Below are 24,979 nucleotides of genomic sequence, written 5' to 3'. Positions count from 1 at the left end.
AAAGACGCAAAGCAACTTGGAAAACAGACATAAGGGGATAGAAGACACAGAAAATGACCTTGACCTCCTGCCCACCGTGGAAGGTCAAAGGACCCACCCACTAATCTAGTAGGGTAATGAGCTGAACGAGATACTAAAAATTGACTCAATTCAATTATTGAGATCTGGTTTACCGCAACACGACACCACATTGAGGAATTGGGTCACATATTATCATCTTAAGTGAGGCAATGGAATTCACCCTATGGCAATTCAAAATATCAATGTCTTTGATTGAACGCAAAAAAAAATCTAGCTTTTGGAAACCATTAAAAAAAAATTATTAAATGAAAAATAAAAAATACGGCCAAATCATGAAATCACAGAACACCAGGAGACTCTGTCGTATTCTGACAAATTACATGTTTTTGGTTGGGTTTTTTAAAATCCATTTTGGCCAGAAATCGTTTCCCTAAATTTATCAATCAATGGACAGGACACTCAATTTGTCCAAAAAATAAAGATATCCAACCTGACACTTCAAAAGAGGAGTCCGATAGCTCAGTTAGTAGAGCACTTGCTTCACACACAAAGGAACCGAGATCGATCCCGGGTGCAGACGAGATTTTTTTTCTGATTCCCCTCCATGTCCACCCAGCAGTGATTGGGTAGCTGGGTCTGTTAGATCTGGCAGAAAGTACTTTGTGATAGACTAGCATCCTATCCAAAGGATAACAAGCAATTGCCATTGTTCTTTTCACGCTATAGAAACCGGGAAAAACTCCAGCTCCATGGCTCAGAGGGAGGAGACTCAAGAAAGCTTCTGGTTTGAGATGGTTTGACTCATTGGTCGTCATAGTAATTGATGAATATTTGAAGAAAAGGATTTCTGGCCAAAATATCTTAAAAGAAAATTATTCAGAATTGCCTTAGATTCGGATGAATATCGATATTTAAAACTCTCTCTCTCTCTCTCTCTCTCTCTCTCTCTCTCTCTCTCTCTCTCTCTCTCTCTCTCTCTCTCTCTCTCTCTCTCTCTCTCTCTCTCTCTCTCTCTCCTCTCTCTCTCTCTCTCTCTCTCTCTCTCTCTCTCTCTCTCTCTCTCTCTCTCTCTCTCTCTCTCTCTCTCTCTCTCTCTCTCTCTCTCTCTCTCTCTCTCTCTCTATTAATTACATTTTATCTTTCAAATAGTTAAATATCAATTTTTGGCATCTTTATAATACATAGTGCAAATCAGTTGATGTAGCAAAGCACATTATACAGTCAATGGTAATTCAAATAATAACAACAATAATAATACTAATAAAATTAATAATAATAATAATAATAATAATAATAGTAATAATAATAATAATAATAATAATAATAATAATAATAATAATAATAATAATAATAATAATAATCACACCATCATCATCATAAGAACATTTTTAAAAAAATAGTGCACATCCTAATTGAAGGCTTAAGTGCTTTACACAGTTTTAGACTATATATGTACATATACATTCTCTCCCTTATTCTACCTCCAAAAGTACAGTTTTAGACTATATATGTACATATACATTCTCTCCCTTGTTCTACCTCCAAAAGGACAGTTTTAGACTATATATGTACATATACATTCTCTCCCTTGTTCTACCTCCAAAAGGAGTTTTAGACTATATATGTACATATACATTCTCTCCCTTATTCTACCTCCAAAAGTACAGTTTTAGACTATATATGTACATATACATTCTCTCCCTTATTCTACCTCCAAAAGTACAGTTTTAGACTATATATGTACATATACATTCTCTCCCTTATTCTACCTCCAAAAGTACAGTTTTAGACTATATATGTACATATACATTCTCTCCCGTATTCTACCTCCAAAAGTACAGTTTTAGACTATATATGTACATATACATTCTCTCCCTTATTCTACCTCCAAAAGTACAGTTTTAGACTATATATGTACATATACATTCTCTCCCATATTCTACCTCCAAAAGTACAGTTTTAGACTATATATGTACATATACATTCTCTCCCGTAGTCTACCTCCAAAAGTACAGTTTTAGACTATATATGTACATATACATTCTCTCCCTTATTCTACCTCCTAAAGTACAGTTTTAGACTATATATGTACATATACATTCTCTCCCGTATTCTACCTCCAAAAGTACAGTTTTAGACTATATATGTATATATACATTCTCTCCCGTATTCTACCTCCAAAAGTACAGTTTTAGACTATATATGTACATATACATTCTCTCCCGTCTTCTACCTCCAAAAGTACAATGTAACCAAATGAAATACCCTCTCCTATAATAACAACATGGCATGAAATTGTTTGTCAACATTCTTGTAAGGCCATCATAAAATCGAACAATAAAATCTAGACAGTGCAACAGTAGAAAGAAACGATACTTGTCTGCAGGGGGGAAAAATTAAGGGCCCAAAAAAATTTGACAGATCATCCAAGTTTATATGTGTATGACTGTTGTGGTGATTATGTTGTCGAATGAATGAACTTGTGTGATACCAAAAAAAGTTATGGTAAAGCACCTCTGAGCACTATTTGTGGATACTCGCGCTATATCAAAATATAATTATAATAATAGTAAATTTAAGTTTTTAATGGTTTTACGGAGCTTGTGCCACAGTTAGAGCATTTCAGCACCAGTAAAAAGATAGAGAATGGGATATTCATTTTTGTTTATTACCATTTACAACCCACAGCTTCCAGCAGCTTAGAATTACTTTAACGAAAAACAAATATTCCAGTCTTTCTTACTATTTTGACTTTAAAAATCAATTCTCTTTATCTACTTCATTTTGACATAACACCAGATTGACAAGACGGGTAACAAAAACAAAACAAAACAAGAAAAAAAAATGAAGGAAAATTTTTAAAAACACCGCATCACATCAAAAGTATATTTGAAGCACATGAAGTCATTTCAAATATGCATGCTATGGCGAATGGTCAAAATGAGCAGTTCTATTTGGTGCGGTTTTGTAGTCTAGAAGTACGATATTCGGATTGGTACCTGTATATTCCAGGTCTGTGTCGCACTGTGAGCAGCGTTAAGTTGAGTCATCGAAAATGGATTCTTACTCATATTCTCTAATAATACGCTTAAGTAAAATGAGTATAAAGAGCTGGTTGGTAATAGTAGTCTTTGTTGCAATAAATTAGAATAGCACATTTAGCGTATTGCGTCGAGTCCTTCGTGTTGCTGTTAGAATGGAACCCTTTGTTGTACAGTACATTGAGCACATGGTGTGGATATTTCGCGAAATGAAAGTTGAATTTTTAAAAAATCCAACTTAATCAGTCAGAATGCGGATTTTGAATTATTCTGAAATTTATATCAGTTTGATTGGATCACAAAATCAATAAACACACACAGTGGAAAAAGCATCCACAGTTGAGTTCCTCCTGAATTCCTCTTCTGAAGTCCTCAAATGTTCTGAGGGTGTATGTTTCAATATAAACCTTATATCAAGGTCCTTGTGTACGTTGAGTATTTTGCTGCAATCTACAACATCTCCCTTTGAAATCACAGAATAATAGAACAGTACCACCCATTACAAAAACAAAATACTATATCTACCTTCTCATAAAGCAGAACTTATCACAATGTAAACTATTCTTGTTTTCTCTTACATAAATAACAATGTGAAATTGAATGTAAGCTCAATTTAATAAACGAAAACAGGTGATGTGGATGTTGCGGGTTTCCCCTTTATCAACAACACAGGATGAAGGAAACACTACAGACGAATGAGATATCTCATTGTTATATTAAATTGAAGCTTACATTCAATTTCACACTGTTATTAATTTCTTCGAGCTTCAAGCAGCAACATTTACAGTTTTACTCAACTAAGATAAAGATACTAATTGGTATAAGCATTTCTATTCTTTGAAAAATGTATTTCAACCTTTCATTTTTTTAAAAACCCTTGAGAAATTAAATAGCTTTGCATAGTGTGGGCACCGATTCATTACAATTTGAAGGATATTTTCTCTTTTCCAATTAGTAAATCACAGTAGAAAAACAAAATTAGAATCTGTAAATGACAAAACCAGATGACATAATTATCTGTGACCAGTCTGTAGTCTTTCAAAGAGCAAACAACATCCATCAGAACATGTGAACTGAAAAATACTATTTTGCAGTGGATTGTTTCAGGAATTATTAGCTTGCACAATAACCAATCAAATTTGAATGACTGACATATTTAAAGACTAAGTACTACGTCTTACAGAAACACAGTACTTTAAAAGCTGAAGCCTTTTAATTTGAATAGTAGAGACATAAAGCACGGAATCCATTAAAATACTGGTGAAGAAGAGACTGTGACGCCATCATCTGGCAGGGCTAGGGTTGACGATGGACCAGGGCCATCATGCTCATCACCGGCAACATGGCCGTTTGTCTTTGCAGCGTCCGACTGACCAGCCCCTATTCTATTTGTGGCCACAGCCTTTGGTTTCATACTGGGTGAGGGGGAACGACTTACTTCAAGTTCTCTTCTGGGAAGGTTTTGTAAAACGTTACGAGATTGCCTCCCCTGTTGCTTATTGATTTTAAGTTCAGATTCCACTTGATCTGTCACGAAATCAAAAGGATCTTTCGGTTTACCCTGAACTTTGAACGCGCTTGAAGGTTTAGGATTTTTGGATTGACTGAGCTCCCTCCTACTGCTGCCACTGGCTTCAGGTTGTATTTCACTGTTGTTCAATAATTGCACTTTACCCATTGTCTGGATATTATTTGCTATAGAGTTTTTTACTCGGCTGTCTGGTAGATCAAAACCTCCCAAGCTCGCGTCAGGTTCATCCATTTCCCTTAAAGTGCTGACATACAGTGGGTTGACCCCAGCTTCCAACTTTGGGAATGATATGATGGCGGGCACGGGAGCAAGAGCTGAATTCTGATCTTTCTGCGATGATGAGCCATTCTCCACTGGTGGGACAAGCTCTAAATCCATCAGCAATTTATTTAACTGTTCTTCCTCTTCTGCTTCTCGATTTCTCTCTTGCTGCTTTCTCTCCTCTTCTTCTTTTTGTTTTCGTAGCTCTGCCTTGAGGAAAGCCCTCTGCATTTCCTCTTTCTCAAGTAAGGCCACCCTGTCTCGTAATACGCTGACCTCAGCGTCCAACAGACCGAGCACAGCTTCGCTTTTATTGACTTTTGTCTGTGTTGACTGGATACATAAAGGGGAAGAGGGGAAGAAGAAATAGAACATAATATAATGTCAATATAAGAAAAGTTACATCAAAAAGACAAGCAATATTGAACATGTGCAGTGATCAGATGGATGACAACAATAACAAACTAGTCCCAACATGACATGCTTGGGTAAAACATTTCATAAACACAAACTCATTCAACTTAGGAGTGAGTTATATTCAGACTCTACATTACACTGTGGTGAATGGCTAGGTGTGTACAATCTAGAACTAGCAAAAAGTACTGGTAATTTACCAGCATCTCATCCATGGGTATCAAAATGTTGTTACAATTTATCTCATGCTACACTATACAAAAATGAGGATCAACTGTTTTAAAATTTTTAATTTCAAATTTATTTTCACATTTGTAAGTAAAGTTCTGTATTTTTAAAAATTGTCAAATATTAAATAAAGTTGTTTTTTTTATCCCATAGGCTACTATAAAGTGGTGAATACAAAAGCCATTCTAAGAGTAATAATATAATATTGAAATCAGTGCTGAATAGAAAAAGTCCAGAAACAACTTCATAATTTGCTTGTTTTTATATATTTTTGATAGATCGAAAGCACTTTCTTGTGGTGCGGGTATCTAGTCTTCACTTTACGACACAACGTTAATCAATTCTCAAGGGTTCTAACCAACCTTTAGATAGACATCAACGGTGGGCCCTTAAGAAAGGCCTTTCCCAAACACAGTTTTCATTCTATATAAGATCATTAGTCTTCGTGGTTTAAAGCAGCATGATCTTTCGCTAAAAACTGTAGTAATTCCTACCAGTTGCATGGCATATGTTTCATCCTCTATATTAAATGTATTCCGTTCCATCTTCAGAGGATTGAAACAAACAAAACAAAACATTTTTAAGAGCTTAGAGTATGTTAATGACCAGGGATAAGATAAGTGCTACTTATATTATGCAATCCTTTTTTCCCTCTCTTTTTTTATTTTAAACGCCATCACGTTACAAAAGCACTATTTTGTGTTATCATTAAGAAAAGTTGAGCTGGAGCTTTTATATAGAGCTATTTCCATCAAACATCCTCAAAGCGCTTTACCTAGGGTCGCCAATTAACAGCAACACTAAATATATAGGACATGACATCTGTTAGGTGAAATTACAAAAAATTTTCGACAAAGACAACGCTGTTAACGGCCAGGTACTCGTTTTACACCTGAGTACGGTGAGAGAATGTGAGTAAAGGGCCTTTTCTAAGGACTCAACCTTATGCACCTCTTAAGAGTGGGACTTGCACCCAGGACCTTCCGGTTTGAGGGAGAGTGTCATACCACTAGACCACATAGCCGTACAAGAAAGCACTATCTCTCTCTGACTTACATAGCAGCCAACTCTTCAAATAGCTGAAACGTGACATCCAAACACGACATACCGTTATGACCCAAAATGGCAGCATGTGTAGACTATTATTCAATTCAAATTATTATTAAATTCCCTTCCGCCACAAACATCATAAGATATCGTCGCCTAGGCATTCCACGAAGGAATATAGATAATTCATCAAACAAGATGTCTGATGTCTACAGAAATCACCCATGTTGTCCAAATGAGCAAATTGGGGATTAATAAATAATCTTCATCATCATCATCATTGCCTTTTTCACCCTGGGTCAGGGTATAGGCCACAGACAAACAGTTTCCATCCTTCTCTATCTTGAGCTAACTTTTTCGGTCGCCCAAGCTAAAAAAAGTATTTGGTTTGTCTGTCTGCGTTTCTGTAACAGTTTGAGTTTAACGGAAAGGGGTGTTAACACTTTGCCAACCCCCAACCTGGAGGACCAGAAGACTCAAAGATGGGGGAATCACACACCATTAGTCGCCTTTTACGACACGCTGGCTTGGCGTTGGGCTATTCTTGACCCTCTCAGTTGAGGGACCTGGGACTCCACACTTGCCGAAGGAAAAAAACGAAAGTGTCTGAAGCGGGGCTTGAACCCGGGACCTTCCAGGTCACAGTGCAATGCCTGAACCACTTGGCCACTTTGCCCCCCTATTATTAAAGCCTAACTTAAATACTCTCTATTTATCTGTTCCTTGCTTTCATTTGCTGATAAAAAAAGTCAAAATCCTGGGACATACAAGGGCCATTTCCAGATGTATAAAAAATTACAGACTACTAAAAAAAAAAAAAAGAATAAATTTTTTTTTCTTTTGTTTCCTCTAGATTGCCAAATCGTGACAGTCTCGATTTTATCAGGATGGTTGGCCGGTCTGGCATTATCTTTAAAAAAATAAAAAATTATCTGTCTTCTTCAAGGTAAAACAATAGAAGGCAGGATGGATGAGATCAGTACTAGTCAGGAAGGGGGGGGCTCGATGTTCAGTTGGTAGAGCACTCGCTTCACAATCAAAGGGACCAAGATCGATCCCGGGTGCAGACGAGATTTTTTTCCGACCCCCCCTGTCCACCCAGAAGTCATTGGGTAGCTGGGTCTGTTAGATCTGGCAGAAAGTACTTTGCGATAGACTAGAATCCTATCAAAAGGGTCTCAAGCAATTGCTATTGTCCATTTCACGCTATAGAAACTGGGATAAACTCGGGCTCCATGGGCCTAGTGGCCCTGAAGGAATCGTCAGGATGTCCTTTTTTTTACCAGCTAAAAAACGTAAATTATATACAAACCTTATATGAATAATTCATATAAATAATAAAATTCACAATTGCAGCAAAACAGATTGCATTTTTGAAATGACTGATAAAGCTACACAGCCCAATAAACATATCAACTTACTTCTAATCCTTTTGTCATGGACGACACCAAATTCTTCATTTCTGTCACTTGTTTTACTTGACCTGATGCACTGATAAAGTTTTTCCTAGTAACAAACAAAAAAAAAACAAAAAAAAAAATCATATAAAACTGAAAATAACAACAATAATTATAACTTATGATTCAGACCATAAAATGATTTTTAAAAACCCAATAACTATGAAATTTTTTTCTAATTCCTGATTTAGTATTCAACTTTTTACAATAATTTGTGTTTGAAGAAGCTGCTGTCAAACTTATGAATTACGACGATGACAACGGCAACAACAACAACAATAATGATATTTTTTAAAGAAAGGATGATAAGAAGCATATATTAATGGGCCCAGGTGCACAAATTAGCAGGTCTAATAACAGAGCACATTTATGGATTTCTTTGTGACAGTATTTCCATTACAACAATGAGGCTGTAAAAATCGGCGTTAGATCACCTTACTAAGAAAGTTCAAAGGATAACTTACAGGATATTGAAAAATTCTTATAAGTTTTCAAATAGATATAGATACTTTAAAAGGTGCTGGGGTCATGTTTTGCACTGATGAAATAATATTTTAGATTTTAGAATATTTTCGTTGACAAATTTAATCAAGTGATGTGTTCCAATTTTTTATATTAACTGTTAACAACAGAAAATATAAATACCAGAATATAAACAAAAACGCAATCTAAAGTTAGAATGCGTGTCTTATTCATCATTCGTCAAATATTGTGCATTCAATTTATCTCTAATCCTATCATAATTGAAACATTTCTTGTACTAATAATAATAATAATAATAATAATAATAATAATAATAATAATAATAATAATAATAATAATAATAATAATAATAATAATATATAATAATAATGATAAAAAGAAGAAGAAGAAGAAGAAGAAGAAGAAGAAGAAGAAGAAGAAGAAGAAGAAGAAGAAGAAGAAGAAGAAGAAGAAGAAGAAAGAAGAAGAAGAAGAAGAAGAAGAAGAAGAAGAAGAAGAAGAAGAAGAAGAAGAAGAAAGAAAGAAGAAGAAGAAGAAGAAGAAGAAGAAGAAGAAGAAGAAGAAGAAGAAGAAGAAGAGAGAAGAAGAAGAAGAAGAAGAAGAGAGAAGAAGAAGAAGAAGAGAAGAGGAGAGGAGAGAAGAGAAGGAAGAAGAGAAGAAGAGAGAAGAAGAAGAAAGAAGAAGAAGAAGAAGAAGAAGAAGAAGAAGAAGAAGAAGAAGAAGAAGAAGAAGAAGAAGAAGAAGAAGAAGAAGAAGAAGAAGAAGAAGAAGAAGAAGAATTATCAATGTATGTCACTAAATGACTTTTCAGAAAATTTACACTTAGAATTTGCTGTTTTTCTCATCTCCATTTGTTATTATCTTTGGACTTTTTGCATTATGCAATACCATATTTTGAACCACATAGTGTATTAACCCTTTTCTTTTAATTTAAAAAAAAAATTGAGCTTTATATAGCGCAATATCCACTAAATGTGCTAAAAACGCTTTACAAGGGGTCCCTGGTCAACAACAACATTTAACATGTAGAATGTCTGTTAGGCGATATTACAATATTTTTTGACAAAGATAACACTGTTAACGGTCAGGTACTCATTTTACACCTGAGTCAGGTGAGAGAATGTGAGTAAAGAACCTTTTCCAAGGACTCAACTATGTGTTGAGCACGAGACTCGAACCCAGGACCTTCCAATCCGAAAGCGAGTGTCATACCACAAGACCACATAGCCACACAACCACAGGAAAATCGTCACATTTGTTACGATACAATGAACGTTACTTTTAATCAGATTTACTTCATACAACACAAAATTTGAAATGCTGTTTTGTAAAGCTCGTGTTACTGAAGAAATTATGAATAGAATGTACCTACGGCTTTCAAATTGAGTTCTTTTAAAAAGTAATTTTTTGTTGAATAAGCAAAATATTTCTGGTTTAATCCGGAAATAAGTCAGTAAGGAGTGAGTTAAAATAGGGGATATTTTACTGAATGACAAATCTGCACAATTCATTTGTGACCCACCATGGCAATGTGGTTTTAATCTGAATGAACAAAATTTACTTTTTTTAATTAACATGATCAGATATAAGAAATTTAAGCGTTTTGAAGTTTGAAAAACCACAAAACTCATTCTCTTCAATGACGGCAGATATTTACCTTCAAATTTAACACGTTGAGCTTAAAATTCAGTGTAAAGCATTAAGTTTGACCTGATGTAATACATTTTGTAATGTTTTTTTTTTTTGTTTGTTGCTTTAGGTCTCTTCCAACACAATTGAGGTTATATGAGAGACCGCTGAAACAAAAAAACAAGCAATCTAACAAAAATAGTACAAATGTAAATCAAAATCATAACCTAAAGATATCATAAGCTAAATTATAAATAACCAAGAACAAACAGGCAGAAGATTTACAGAAAAAAAAATATCCCCTGTCAAAAATACAATCACAAACCAAAGAAGCAGGATAGGCTAGTAAAGAGAAGAAGAAACGAAATCACTATCGGATCGTACATCCATGCGAACATCATAGGTATATGATTCAAGGGTGATGCTCCCATCCAACCACCCGCTTTGTAATGTTTGGTCACATTAATGAGATGTCTAAAGGCATTGAAATAGAGACGACGACGACGACCACAACAACAAGGAGGTTCATGGACCTGCATTTGAATTTTATCATTTTTTTATCATAAAGCTTGTCTTTCAATTTGCCCAAATAAAATTTACCCTGTGCTAAATTCCAAAGAACCCAAGGCTCCAAAATATATATCGGTGATGAAACAATAATAAACAAAACACACACACACACACGCACACACACACTATTATGGGGGCAGTGTGACTCCACGGTACGGTCTTTGCTTCGTAACCGAAAGGTACAGAGTTCGATCACCCACCACTGCGCTGTATGGCTTTGAGCAATTCACCTCACCCTAGCTCAATTTGCGGCACTGCACTGCGGCTGACGCCTGAATTATTCCAGTCTTCCCTTGGAAATAACCCTGGAGACAAATTTCCCTCATGCGATGAAAAAAGCGAATTTTATTTTTATTTTTTAAATCATATCCATAAAAAAAAGTCATTACCCAGAGCTGCCCATATTGGCATTGATGACTTTAGATGTAGCAGGAGAGGAGTTCTCTATGACGTATTCCATCTTGGACGTATCACCCAGGTTTTTTATTTTCATTGGTATATTCATGAATCGACTGTAGATAGAATAAGGTGGATGATCATAAAAACTGTAGAGTATTGTCGTCACCTTATCTCTATCATGCATATCTATTACTATTATCCCTTCAAATAGGATAACTTTGAAAACCCCACAGTGAAAATTAACCGATGTAGATAAGATCTGGGAAATGTGATAGGTCTGCTCATGACACTATCATATAACAATTTTTTGTCCCTTTTCTGGAACTAGATTGTACCAAAAAAAAAGACAAAAAAAAAAACAAATAATAAGCATCTGGGGGTCCCAATAGCTCAGTTGGTAGAGCATTCGCTTCACGCGCAAAGGGACCAAGATCGATCCCAGGTGCAGTCGAGATTTTTCTGACCCCTCTGTCCACCCAGCAGTGAGTGAGTGGGTAGCCGAGTCTATTAGATTTGGTGGAAAGTACTTTGCGATAGACTAGCATCCTATCCGAGGGATAGCAAGCGATTGCTACTCTCCGTTTCATGCTATAGAAACCGGGATAAACCACGGCGCTATGGCCCAATGAATCTGAAGGACTTTGTATAACGTCTTCTCCCCTCTCCTACATGATAAAAATGATTGAAACTATCCCCATTTCCAAAACCCAAATTCTCGTGGTGTGGGTCATTGTGAGTGATCACTTTTTCAAATCAATTATCAAAAGGTATGACAATCGGCATCCGTGATCATTTTTTCAAATCAATTATCAAAAGACATGACAATCAGCATATCAGGAATTCCAAAAATAATATAATCATTTATTTTTTCAAATTCTAGGCTGATTTTCTCAGATCCTCCCATCGATAGCAAACATGTTCTTTTTTTTCTTTTTCCCATTTTTGTATCTAAAATATTTAGGTCAAAATTTCTGTATCTTGTATAAACTGAACCTAAAAGCAAATTAAAATATCAAAATATTACTTGTTAGAATGACTGTATCAAAATTACAACAATGATATTTATAACATGAAATTTGAAAAATATTATATTCGCCCAAAAATCTATATATATGCATGTTTATATGGTGCTATATATACATTATTTATTACTTAATAATACATTCAAATGCATTGTTTTACTTTTTATCGCCATGTATTGGCGGTGTGCAATCCTTTCCAATCTATTTTCAAAATTATATTCATATTACAACTCCATTGTTACAATTCTATCTACATGTCCGATTTTTTAGCTTTGCTTGTACCGGCTGTATAATTCATTTTATTTTATCGTAAATTAGCTTCCTATTTTTATCAATTAGTTCATGATAATGTACAGATCATTCTAGGGCAGCAGCATGGCTCAGTGGTACGGTCTTTGCTTCGTACCCGAAAGGTAACGAGTTCGATCACCCACCGCTGCGCTGTGTGGCCTTGAGCAAGTCACCTCGCCCTAGCTCAATTTGCGGCTGACGCATGGGTTATTCCCGTCTTCCCTTGGAATAGACCCTAGAGACAAATTTCCCCAATGGGATGAATACAGGGAATTTTATTTTTTATTCTTATTTTATTCTTAATATAACAATGACTCGTGTGTAACATATTGTAATAATTTCCACTCAGGATCAATAAATTATATCTTATCTTATCTTATGAACTCAGCAGAATGTCTGCTCTCTTAAGACAGTGTTACTCACTTATGACGATAAATCATAAATGTATGGTCAGATGAATGGGTTGATAGATTTCTATTGGCTAATGATGTACACAATAGAAACACAAACTCCTCTGCTTTGGTTTCTCGACATCTTTGAGCCAGTTTGGTGTGTATTGAAAATTCTTTTACGGATGGCATCTGACTTGTCTGATGTCGAAAGCTGTACCAACCGACCACAAGCTGGGAGACATAAAAAAAGGTGGTATGACATCACTATTATTATCATCATCATTATATTATTGTTAAATAATCATTATCATTATCATCATCATTATTATAATTGTTAAATTATTATTATCATTATCATTATATTATTGTTAAATTATTATTATCATAATCATAATTATTATTGTTAAATTATTATTATCATCATCATCATCATTATTATTGTTAAATTATTATTATCATCATCATCATTATCATTATTATTGTTAAATTATTATTATCATCATCATCATCATCATTATTATTGTTAAATTATTATTATCATCATCATCATCATCATCATTATTATTATTATTATTATTGTTATTACTATTATTATTATTATTATTATTATTATTATTATTATTATTATTATTATTATTATTATTATTATTATTATTATTATTCAGGGTGTCCAGCAGATTATCAGACTTAAAAATCCTACCTCCCCCAAAAAATCCTACCTAGCAATTTAAAAGCCAAAGCACAGCCCCTGCGTGTCTTTAACCCAAAATATTTAAGATTTCGCAAAAGGTATAATCCAAAAGGAAAAGAGGCACTTCGCGAGATGAAAATGAATGCGGATTAGACGAATGCCAAACCGAAACTAAATTTGAGACTGAAAACGGCGGAAGAAAGTGAACCGTATGATCAAAACTTGTATTAAATTATCACCGACATTGAAGAGCTCTCAAGGTAGTTAACTCTCCTTTATTCGGATTCGGTATTTTCCAGTATTATCATAGGTAGGAAGGCTTAGGTCGATTTGATTCTAGCAATCAGCGTATTCGTTGCAAACGCGTTTCGCATTTCCGCTCGGAATCGCACGATCACTTTAAAAATCCGACTCCGGCTGCAATTATCCCACTTTTTCCTACCAATCCGACCTTAAGGTAAAAAATCAGACTTTATCCGACTTATCCGACCTCACTGGACACCCTGTTGTTATTATTATTATTATTATTATTATTATTATTATTATTATTATTATTATTATTATTAGTTTTATTAGTTTCATTAGTACTTTTGTAATATCAATAACTGACTTGTCATAAATCACCAAGATCTTACTTTCATGGGATAATTCTTATCATTTATTTGTATCCACAATAAAAGAAATAAAAAAAGAAAAGAAAAAAAAGCACTTAGTAACTATTTTTTTCCCCTTCTGATTATGGAAGTACGATTTTTGATGTCACAATGATGACAACAAAGAGAATATAGAACATAATCTCCATGTCTCACCTGGTCACTCCCTTCTAGAATACTGTTCATCAATGTCTCGTCTATGTGGCCGTTTCGACCATAAAGACACTTGTGATGAGGCCATGGGATGAAAGACGTAATGTCTGCGGAAAGGCAACAAAGAAGAATGATGAATAATTTCTATAGTTAACCAAATGTCACTGAAGAAGACAGTGCAGTTCAAAACGGGTGCCACACGGACATTGAACTACAATTTGATGTTTGTTGCCTTTAACTCACTCAACCCTAACACCGACTATATCCGTTGTTACCCGGGTATCACATTTTTATTATTATTACATTTTTCTGAGACAAATTATAGGCGTAGTGTCAAAGCTAATGTTTTTTTTTTCATTTTTACATGTTACTAACATTGTTAATGATAATGGTAGTTGAATAAAACTATAATTCATGCACATGGTCATTTTAAATACATTTTTTTTTCCAATTTTTGAAAAGTAGCAAAAATCTCTAGGATTGAGTGAGTTAAATACAACAGTGACTCTTATTTTCAAGAATATAATTTTGCTTCCAGCTCTGCTTCCCCATCTAGCTCTCTTTACCACCACCATCAAAATATACTATCTCTCCTCAAGTCCACGGAGAAAAGGTTGTTAAAGAAGTATAAAAATAAGAAGAGAATTGGAGAATGGGATGAGCATATTATATATCCACTTTCACTGTTTTCATCCCGCTTATTTTAAATGAATGAAGCCTAATGTAATCACAGTGCAAACTCTTTTATAACGACATTATGCACTCGCATCACAGCGGTCGACCAGCTAGTGACCGCTTGTGCAATGCGAGAGTGCCAGGTAAGCTAGGTTTTTGTCTTGCTTTGCCTTACCTACATCAATATAACACTGGTCGACCACTCAAGCGTTTTCATCAGCTATGACTACAGAATTTCATTAGTCGGAAAACAAACGTTTTCATTGGACCAGAAATTTCACCTTAACTGTCAATTTAAGTTGGCGATTACTGCCATATCAAAGTCCCAGTACAGAGTTATTACCAAAACGTATGTCATTATGGGGAGTTTTCATTACCAATGATATATAGGAGAAAAAAATCAAGATTTGGACTCCTTGACGCTATAGAAAGGAAATTGCTTCAATGGATGTCATTATATTCAATTGAAACGTTTATTCTTAGGCAATTGCCAATATAACTCATACTAGAATATAATATTTCCAATCAACAATTCAAGTAAGTAAAATCAATAATGAAGCAAAGCAAACAATATAAATAATAATAATAATAATGATGTAAAAAACTCCTAGCTATACTGTTGTTTTTAAAAGCATCCTTTTAACTTTTAGAGAAGTTATGAGAAAAATAAAACTATTGCACAAAAAAAAAGCATCTTCAAAGGCAGTGAGGCAAAGAACATTGTATATATTTTATAATACCTTAAGAAGTACAAATCAAGCATGTTACAGATTACTTACAAATATAGGAGTGTACTTCAGCCGTGTGTATCTGAGAATCAGTGATACCACTTTGAACTTTTTCCATTCTTTGACCAAGTAAGAACCCATTCTAAAAAATATGAATATCAATTTTCAATGAAAAGATAAATGATAAGCGTAAAATAAATAAAAATAAAAAATAAATATGAACATTTATACAGCACATTTTCAACGAATTTGGCATGTAAAATGAGCTTCACATAGTTTCATTTATTCCCCCGACACACCATAGGGAGCCATATTTCCATTTCATACAGTACCAGTCATAGTGTTAGGCGTTTTTTGTGATAACATTCTTAAAATATCTTTCACTGCTTATAGCCAGGTACTAATTCATACTTGAGTCCAGAGGGGTAATGTATGACGAGTGCCTTATCTAATGACACAATATCAGGACTAGAATTTTCCACCACCACTTTCACCAAGGCTGTCATTATTCATTATTCCCAGACGCCTGTCTGGGGATAATGAGAATTCGTTATCCCCAGACAGGTGTCTGGGGATAACCAATTTTTGTTATCCCCAGACAGGTGTCTGGGGATAAAGAAAATTTGTTATCCCCAGACGCATGTAGCAAGTGGGCAGAAAGATTTTATGCAAAATGCCAAACTAGGCGTGAAAAATACCAAATATTCTGGAAAAAATACTAGTGGTTGTGTCCCAAAACAGTTAATATATCAAGTGATATTTAACACAAGATGAAAGTAAATAGTGATCAAATGTCAAATCCAGCTCTTTTTACAAAATTATTTTTAAGCAAATGGATCAATGAAATTTCTTTTGTTACTTTGATCTGAAAACGTCAAACTGGCAATTCGACTTTTTATTTTCAACCAGGAAGAAAGTTGTTAATCATCAAATCTGTTCATAGTCCACCAACCATTTAAATTTTCACTACCTACCTACCTGTTAACTTTATTGATATTCTCTTGTTTCTATAATTTGCTCATTCTGGCCACAATTTTGGGGATGACCGGTAATTAATTTTTATTTCGCGGACGAATTCCTAGGCCATGGTGTTCTCCGCGCCAAAGCCCAAAACCGACACCTGTTATTTTCCTGTCTTCTTCGCACAAGACAATATAATTTAGTATCACACGTCCACAAAACAAGATCCAACAACATATTTTTATTCGAATCAGAGATGAAAATAACTACCAAAACAAGGAAGCAAAAATGGTGGAAATATGTTTAGCTCATATATGAATTTAAGATATTCCGATAGCGGTGTGGATAGACAGCTCAGTGGGTTAATCCACCTTTCATTTTACTCCTTTTAGCTGCACAGATTCGAACCAGTCGCGACCCCCCCTCACACACACACACTTTTTTTTTTTTTACTTTTTCTTTCTTTCTTCCCAATTGATGTTCATTGTTTTCACTTTTGTTCCGAGTTCCGAGCAAGAGTTTTGTTAATCAGTTGAATTTTTTATTTCTCCGATAATATTATTTCATTATTTAATTTGGTCTAGATCTATTATTGTTTTGTTTTTGTTTTGGTCAAATGATAATATTAATAATAATAATAATAATAATAATAATAATAATAATAATATAATAATAATAATAATAATAATAATAATAATAATAAAATAAATAATAATAATAATAATAATAATAATATAATAGTAATAATAATAATAATAATAATAATAATAATAATAATAATAATAATAATAATAATAATAATAATAATAATAATAAAAATAATAATAATAATAATTGTAATAATTGTTATTATTATTACTATTACCATCATAATCATTATTATATTATTATCAACAATAATATTATTTTTATTATTAATACTCTTATTATCATACTATTACTATTATTATTATTATTATTATTATTATTATTATTATTATTATTATTATTTATTATTATTATCATGATTATTATTACTATTATCATTATAATTGTTATTATTATTATTATTATTATTATTATTATTATTATTATTATTATTATTATATCTATCCTCTATCTGACCAATTGGTCGCTCTCTGAATATTTCTGTTTGTTTGCTTTTTAATTATTTATTCTTTTTAGACACTATTTGAGATCGGAGTGGGGACGAATATATTTGCTAGAAACTAGAAAAAAAAAACCAAGAGAGAGAGAGAGAGAGAGAGAGAGAGAGAGAGAGAGAGAGAGAGAGAGAGAAAGAGAGAGAGAGAGTTAAATATTTTTTAAAAAGAGGTGGGGGGAGGATGGATGGGACATTTATCCCTTTCACCGGTCTGTAAAATGTAGACGGAATTTTAAAAAAAAAAAAAAAAAAAAGTGACGTTACCAGGATTCGAACCCACAACGTCGATTTTGGTCAAACTTCCAGGGCAGACGACTAAACCATTCGGCCATGACACCCACCTCGAAGTTGACGCATATTGTGTATATGTAGTAACAACTGATTTTAATGTTGGTTAATTTTATGTTTTTATAGATATTTTATTAACTTTCCTTATTTCTATGTGCATCTGGAAACATTCCATATTCTGGAATGTGGATAATTGTTTAAAAGAGCGAAGTTTCAAATATGCGTCTGGGGATAATGAAAATTCGTTATCCCCAGACAGGTGTCTGGGGATAACGAATTTTTATTATCCCCAGACACCTGTCTGGGGATAATCACAGCGTTTCACCAATCCGTTCACTGACCACGCTACGGAGTTTCACAAGTAATGAATGTCCTCGTAACTCATCTGTACCTGTGATAAGGAATATTTTTTTTTTCATGCTAATCCATTCATAATCATTATTCACCAAATATTACGTCCGTCTCTCTCTCTCTCTCTCTCTCTCTCTCTCTCTCTCTCTCTCTCTCTCTCTCTCTCTCTCTCTCTCCCCTCATTATTCTATATGTCTAATTTGGCAAAAGCAGCCAAGATTAAGATGGCAGCAAGGACCACAGTAAAGAACTATCTCTGTGTCAGATTATTTTGCAAGAATACTTTTTTTTTCAAAAAACGAAAAAAGTCAAAATTGGAGAAAAGTCTTGTGATTTATTTTGTCCCACTTGAAATTTAAATTTTTTGAGGGCCCCTCCTGCCCTGGCCCTGGTGGTTGTTGAAGTTGAACTCGAAATTCTTTCAATTCCATTCTCACTCACACTCTCAACAGTACTCTCTTATCGTTATCTATTCTAACTCAAATAAGACGACAACAAGGTTTCCACATGTCCTGTATTCCAGAATGTGTTATGAAAAAGAAAAAGCCAATGACCACGGGCATACCTCCTTTCCTTTACTGTTGAAGTGACTGTACAACAACAGTGACAACGTTGGTCCATCAACAATAACATACATCTTCAGGCTATTTATTTTGTTCAGTCATAATTTATTCAGAATATTCTTTGAGACATTTTAAAAAGCTTTGCAAAATAAATAAATAAATAAATAAAAACTTCCTTTGAAACAATATAAAAATTCGAAGAAAATGACTCAAGCCAGTAATATTAGAACTGACGGAAGGATCAATGTTTATTATCATGATTGTCGGATACGTTAGCTAGTGTATTATTGGTGTTCCAGTTTTGATTAGTTTTTGGTCCTAAAACTTATTATCGCAAATAAAATTTCCTTATTGAGATATAATTGCCATGCTTTAATTAGAAACGATTATTATAAATAACAAACGATTTTAAACTCTTAAAAATAATTGATAAACAAAATATTTATGGGATTTGGGATACCCTGCTGTGACAATATTTGGTTCTATATTTTATATAGTCAATCTGCTCAACCCCAAATTATCGATATATTTCCGATCTAGATCACTCGTCCATCAGAGGCGGGTTGGTGTTAAAACTTTAGCATTTAATATTTAATATAACGCAATATCCACTAAACGTGCTCACAACGCTTGTTAAGGGGCCCCTAGCCAGCGGCAACGCGATGTAGGACGAGGCGTGAAGCCTGTTAGGCGATATTACAATTTTTTTTCTGAAACAACGCTGTTTACGGTCATGTACTCATTTTACACTTGTGTACGGTGAGATAATGTGAGTAAAGAGCCTTTTCCAAAGACTCAATTATGCGCCGCTCAGAGCAGGAGTCGAACCCAGGATCTTCCGATCCGAAGGCGAGTGTCGTACCACAAGACCACATAGCCACACAATGTTGCGCCCCTCGGGGTGGGCTTGGGTGGCAGAGACAGACTACAGCCCAGGGCATGTCTAAGGCAGGTCGTTCTCCTGACGTCGTCCATTTGCACCGGTGTGTGTTGTAGTTGTGGCAACGGCTCGGAGACTGGGGAACATCTCTTCTGTCGGGCTGTTTCGTGATTTCGGGAAAGTTTTCGGAGGTGTTAGAAACAATGATAGTCAAAGCAGAGAGAAAATAAAAGAGAAAAAAAAGCATCCTATCTAATGAGTTATTGTCAACCTCATTAACGGATTGAACCTCAGATTTTTTTAAATTACCGCAAGAGATGCATCGCTATGATAAAAAATATGCATTCAGTATCCCTTCCAACTGCCGCTTACCGGCCATCCACTCGTCTGGCAAGCCGCCTCTTTCATTGTGCGGCTATGTGGTCTAGTGGTATGACACTCGCTTTCGGATCGGAAGGTCCTGGGTTCGAGTTTCGCGCTCGGCGCATAGTTGAGTCCTTGGAAAAGGCTCTTTACTCACATTCTCTCACCGTACTCAGGTGTAAAATGAGTACCTGGCCATTAACAGCGTTGTCTTTGTCCGAAAAATTGTAATATCGCCTTACAGGCGTCATGTCCCGTCCTTCATGTTAAATGTTGCTGTTGGCCAGGGACCCCTTGTAAAGCGCTTTGAGCACATTTAGTGGATATTGCGCTATATTAAGCTCAATTATTTTTTTAAGCTCATTGCTATCCACTCGACTTTATAAGCGGTGAGACGGACCATTGGCGATGCAAGCCCTTTTATTTATGTAAGGTGTGGATTGCGGCTACATCCACGGAGCTGTGGTTTTGCGGGCTAGGACCTGCTGGAAATATGGCCTATGAGGGGACTGAGAGCACGTGCCCCAAAAAAGGCACTGAAAGGGTGACGATATTATAAAGGGGATGGAGGATGCGTGACCTGGTGGAATGAGAACGTGGCACCTCCTTGCATGTAGGAGTTGTACGTAGATTCAGATGTGAAGTCCCGACACCTCCTTTGCGCTGTGTAATTTGTACTACTACCATGACGTAACTATAGTACTCTAGTCGGCCATGACCATAACCCATGTTGTTTCTTCGGCCTTTAAATGCTCCATTTAGTATAAATTAATGCAGTGTAGGACAAACTGCGTCCACGGCATTAGCTCCCCAGTCCCCATCTGTCACAAGTAACGTCTGTGTTGGCTACGTGGGAGTCTTCAAAAATTGTCCATTTAACCGGAAGCGACTATCTTTTGCGTCATTTATATCGGGGTGTGGGGGAGGGGGGAGGGTGGGGGATCAACTCTGGATTGTGTATTCATCTTGACATGGATAATCTTAAAGCTTTAAGGTGCCATTAACAGTTCTATATCATGAATTCGGTGTCATTCGATTTTCTCATTTTCGTCCACGGCGGCGCACTCAACGTTTTCAAACAGAGCTTTGACGATTATAATTAGTTTAGGAGGCATTACTTATTATGCCTTCATACTATTCAACAGACTTTGTCTGTCAATGGAGTCAATCGCCTTTCAAAGTCTATGAAATTAATATTATAGTAAATTATAGTGACGCCTGCCGCTCGTTTGGCTGTTCTATATATAGGGAATGAGATTAGCGGAAGAGTAGCGTCCCTTGATTGGACGTCACCCATAGTCTGTGACGTCACCGGCGGAAAAGTTATTAGAGAGAGAACGTCATGTTGGTTGTGCGCATGCGTCTCTCGTCCTTTACCACTTAAGCAACGAAAATGTATTTAAAAGAGTGGGAGTTAGGAAAGTATCGGACAACGATTTTGTGACAACGCTGACATGGGATCCACATGAGAAAAGAAGGCGGCAGAACTCAAACTACCGTTGGAAGAGAAAGAAATGGGGCAGGTTGGACAACTTTCTTTGTTTGTTTTTGTTTTTAAGGGTTTTACGGCGCTTGCAACACATTAAGGTCATAGCAGCGCCATTAAAAAGGAAGAAAATGGGATAGTAAAAAGCTCTAGAATTACAATTAAAGCACAAAAGAAAAGGTAAGACAAAGGGGAATTGGTTGTTTGTTGTTTTTGTTTTTAAGGGTTTTACGGCACTTGCAACACATTTAGGTTATATCAGCGCCAGTAAAAAGGAAGAAAATGGTATAGTAAAAAGTTCTAGAATTACAATTAAAGCACCCAAGAAAAAGTAAGACAAAGGGGAATTGAGAACAAATAGGGATCAGATGTAGAATCCAAGAGCATACCACCAATGTACTTAGTTTGAAATCACCTACAAGTCTCATCCAGACACAAGCACAAAATCCAACAAAGAGGAACACACTCAAATGCTTACATTATACATTCAAAATAAAAATAATAATACATAACAGAGAGATGATTTACAAGGAAAAAAAATATCATCTCCCAAAACAATAACTATGCATTTGACTGTTTCCCTCCCAGCTAGGATCCCGCCAGTGCCAGGACAAAACCAAGAAATCTCATTCCAAGACAAAGACAGAAAGCATGTTGGAAAACAGATATAACGGGATAGAAGACAGTGTGTACCTCCCTGCCCACTATGGGAGGTCAGGATCCCCACCCACGGGAATTGGTTCAAAGAGGGAACAGATGTAGATTCCAAGAGCATACCGTCAAAGTACTTAGTTTGAAATCACCTAAAAGTCTCACCCAGACACAAGCACAGGTCCCAACTAAGAGGAATACACTCAAATGTTTACCAATCATATAATATTATAATATGTAAACTAATGTTTGTTTTTGTTGTTTTTAAGGGTTTTACGGCACCTGCAACACATTAAGGTCATATAAGCGCCAGTAAAAAGGAAGAAAATGGGATAGTAAAAAGTTCTAGAATTACAATTAAAGCACCCAAGAAAAAGGAAGACAAAAGGGAATTGGTTCAAACAGGAAACAGACTTAGACTCCAAGAGCACACTATCAAAGTACTTAGTTTGAGATCACCTAAAAGTCTCATCCAGACACAAGCACAGGGCCCCACTAAGAGGAATACACTCAAATGTTTACAAACCATATATAATATTTATACAAATTATAATACAGTGCATAACAGAGAGATGATTTACAAGGAAAAAAATATCATCTCCCAAAACTCTAACTAAACATTTGACTGTTTCCCTCCCAGCCAGGGTTTCCGGCCAGGGCATGGACAAAACCAAGTAATCTCATTCCAAGACAACGATAGAAAGCATGTTGGAAAACTGATATAGGTGGGTAGAAGACACAGTTAGTACCTCCCTGCCCACTATGGGAGGTAAGGAACCCCACCCAGGGGGAATACACTCAAATGTTTAGATTATACATTAAAAATAACAAATATAATAATACATAACAGAGAGATGATATACAAGGAAATAAAATATCCTCTCCCAAAACAATAACTATGCATTTGACTGTTTCCCTCTCAGCCAGGACTCCGAACAGGGCCAGGACAAAACCAAGTAATCTCATTCCAAGACAAAGACAGAAAGCATGTTGGAAAACAGATATAAGGGGATAGAAGACACAGTATGTACCTCCCTGCCCACTATGGGAGGTCAGGGTCCCCACCCAGTATGTAAACTAAACATAATATCATCTCCCAAACCTATAATTATACATTCGACTGCTTCCCTCCCAGCCAAGGAACTCCGGCAAGGATCAGGACAAAACTAAGTAATCTCATTCCAAGACAATGACAGGAAACAATTGGAAAACGGGTATGGGGGGATAGATTCTATCATAGAAGACACAGCATGTACCTCCCTGCCCACTATGGGAGGTCAGGATCCCCACCCAGTTGGACAACTTTGGAGGCGAGGCGAGGAACACAGACATTACAAGGTAGAATGATTGATTGATTGATTGATTTTAAGGGTTTTACGGCGCTTGCAACACATTAAGGTCATATCAGCGCCAGTAAAAAGGAAGAAAATGGGATAGTAAAAAGTTCTAGAATTACAATAAAGCATCCAAGAAAAGGGAAGACAAAGGCGAATTGGTTCAAATAAGAAACAGATGTAGATTCCAAAAGCACTCTATCAAAGTACTTAGTTTGAGATCACTAAAAGTCCAATCCAGACACAAGCACAGGTCCCCGCTAAGAGGAACACACTCAAATGTTTTACAAATCATATATAAAATAAAGAAAGCATAATACAGTGCATAACAGAGAGATGATTTACAATGAAAAAAATATCATCTCCCAAAAGTAACTATACATTCGACTGTTTCCCTCTCAGCCAGGACCAGGACAAAACCAAGTGATCTCATTCCAAGACAAAGACAGAAAGCATGTTGGAAAACAGATATAAGGGGATAGAAGACACAGTTTGTACCCCCCTGCCCACTATGGGAGGTCAGGAACCCCGCCCAGCAAGGTAGAATGGAAACAACAGATCGAAGCCTTATGTGTCACCTAGCACGAAGAGGATGGGTGAGGTACGGTAAGATTTACAGTTATGTAGATTAGTTATACATCAGTAATAGATCTTTTTCATTGAGTTGGAGGTGTGGGTCCAGGAGAAGGAAGAACCTTGTCTGGACGCCGGTTTGGATCATTTTTCAGCTGTTCCAGCAGGATTGGATCTAGGCTGGTATCACCTTCAGGGTCATGGCAGCGCACAAGCTCCTGTACGACGGAAACGTGATGATCCTTCTCAGGAGGAAAACTGGAGAGAAATGTGGAACAGAGAAACACCAAAAGGAGGAAAAATCATTAAAGATCCAACCAAAAGAGTGCCTGCATTCAATAACGCCAGGAAATACTGGATTTCCTCAAACCGCCTCTTAACTGGACATGGCAGAACTGCATCAAATATGTGCAGATGGAAACTTGGAAAGTGATACCTGCCAGAAATGCCAGGCAGCCCCAGAGACCAGTGATCACATCGTCCTCCACTGTCCAGTTACTAAACTAGACGGTGGCTACGAAACCATCCTTAGGGCGGAGGAAGACTTTAGAAGCTGGTTTGACGAAATACATTTGGAGGTGTAGCCATACGCTACTACTACACTAGTAATAGTAATAGATCGTTACTGTTCGTCCTGAACCGATTTCTCTTCCGAAATCGTTACCGTCTCGGTAGTCTCACTTGTATGGTCGCTTTTAAC

General features: G+C 35.8%; 1 protein-coding gene across 1 annotated transcript; it reads right to left on the bottom strand.

The window, feature by feature from the left end:
- Positions 1–1,541: 1,541 nt before the first annotated feature.
- Positions 1,542–19,250, bottom strand: LOC144966214 (BRISC complex subunit Abraxas 2-like). Its single transcript, XM_078902393.1, has 7 exons — positions 18,995–19,250; positions 15,738–15,828; positions 14,287–14,390; positions 12,818–13,017; positions 11,072–11,194; positions 7,965–8,049; positions 1,542–5,187 (listed from the first exon to the last, which is right to left on the bottom strand). The coding sequence occupies exons 1-7, from the start codon at positions 19,064–19,066 to the stop codon at positions 4,312–4,314; spliced, it is 1,551 nt and encodes a 516-aa protein (XP_078758519.1). The 5' UTR covers positions 19,067–19,250; the 3' UTR covers positions 1,542–4,311.
- Positions 19,251–24,979: the final 5,729 nt, after the last annotated feature.

Source organism: Berghia stephanieae, chromosome 2 (assembly GCF_034508935.2).
Source record: "Berghia stephanieae isolate SIO BIC M18660-M18661 chromosome 2, UCSD_Bste_1.3, whole genome shotgun sequence".
In the NCBI taxonomy this organism is placed as follows: Eukaryota; Metazoa; Mollusca; class Gastropoda; order Nudibranchia; family Aeolidiidae; genus Berghia; species Berghia stephanieae.
This window is presented reverse-complemented; position numbering and strand designations above follow the sequence as displayed.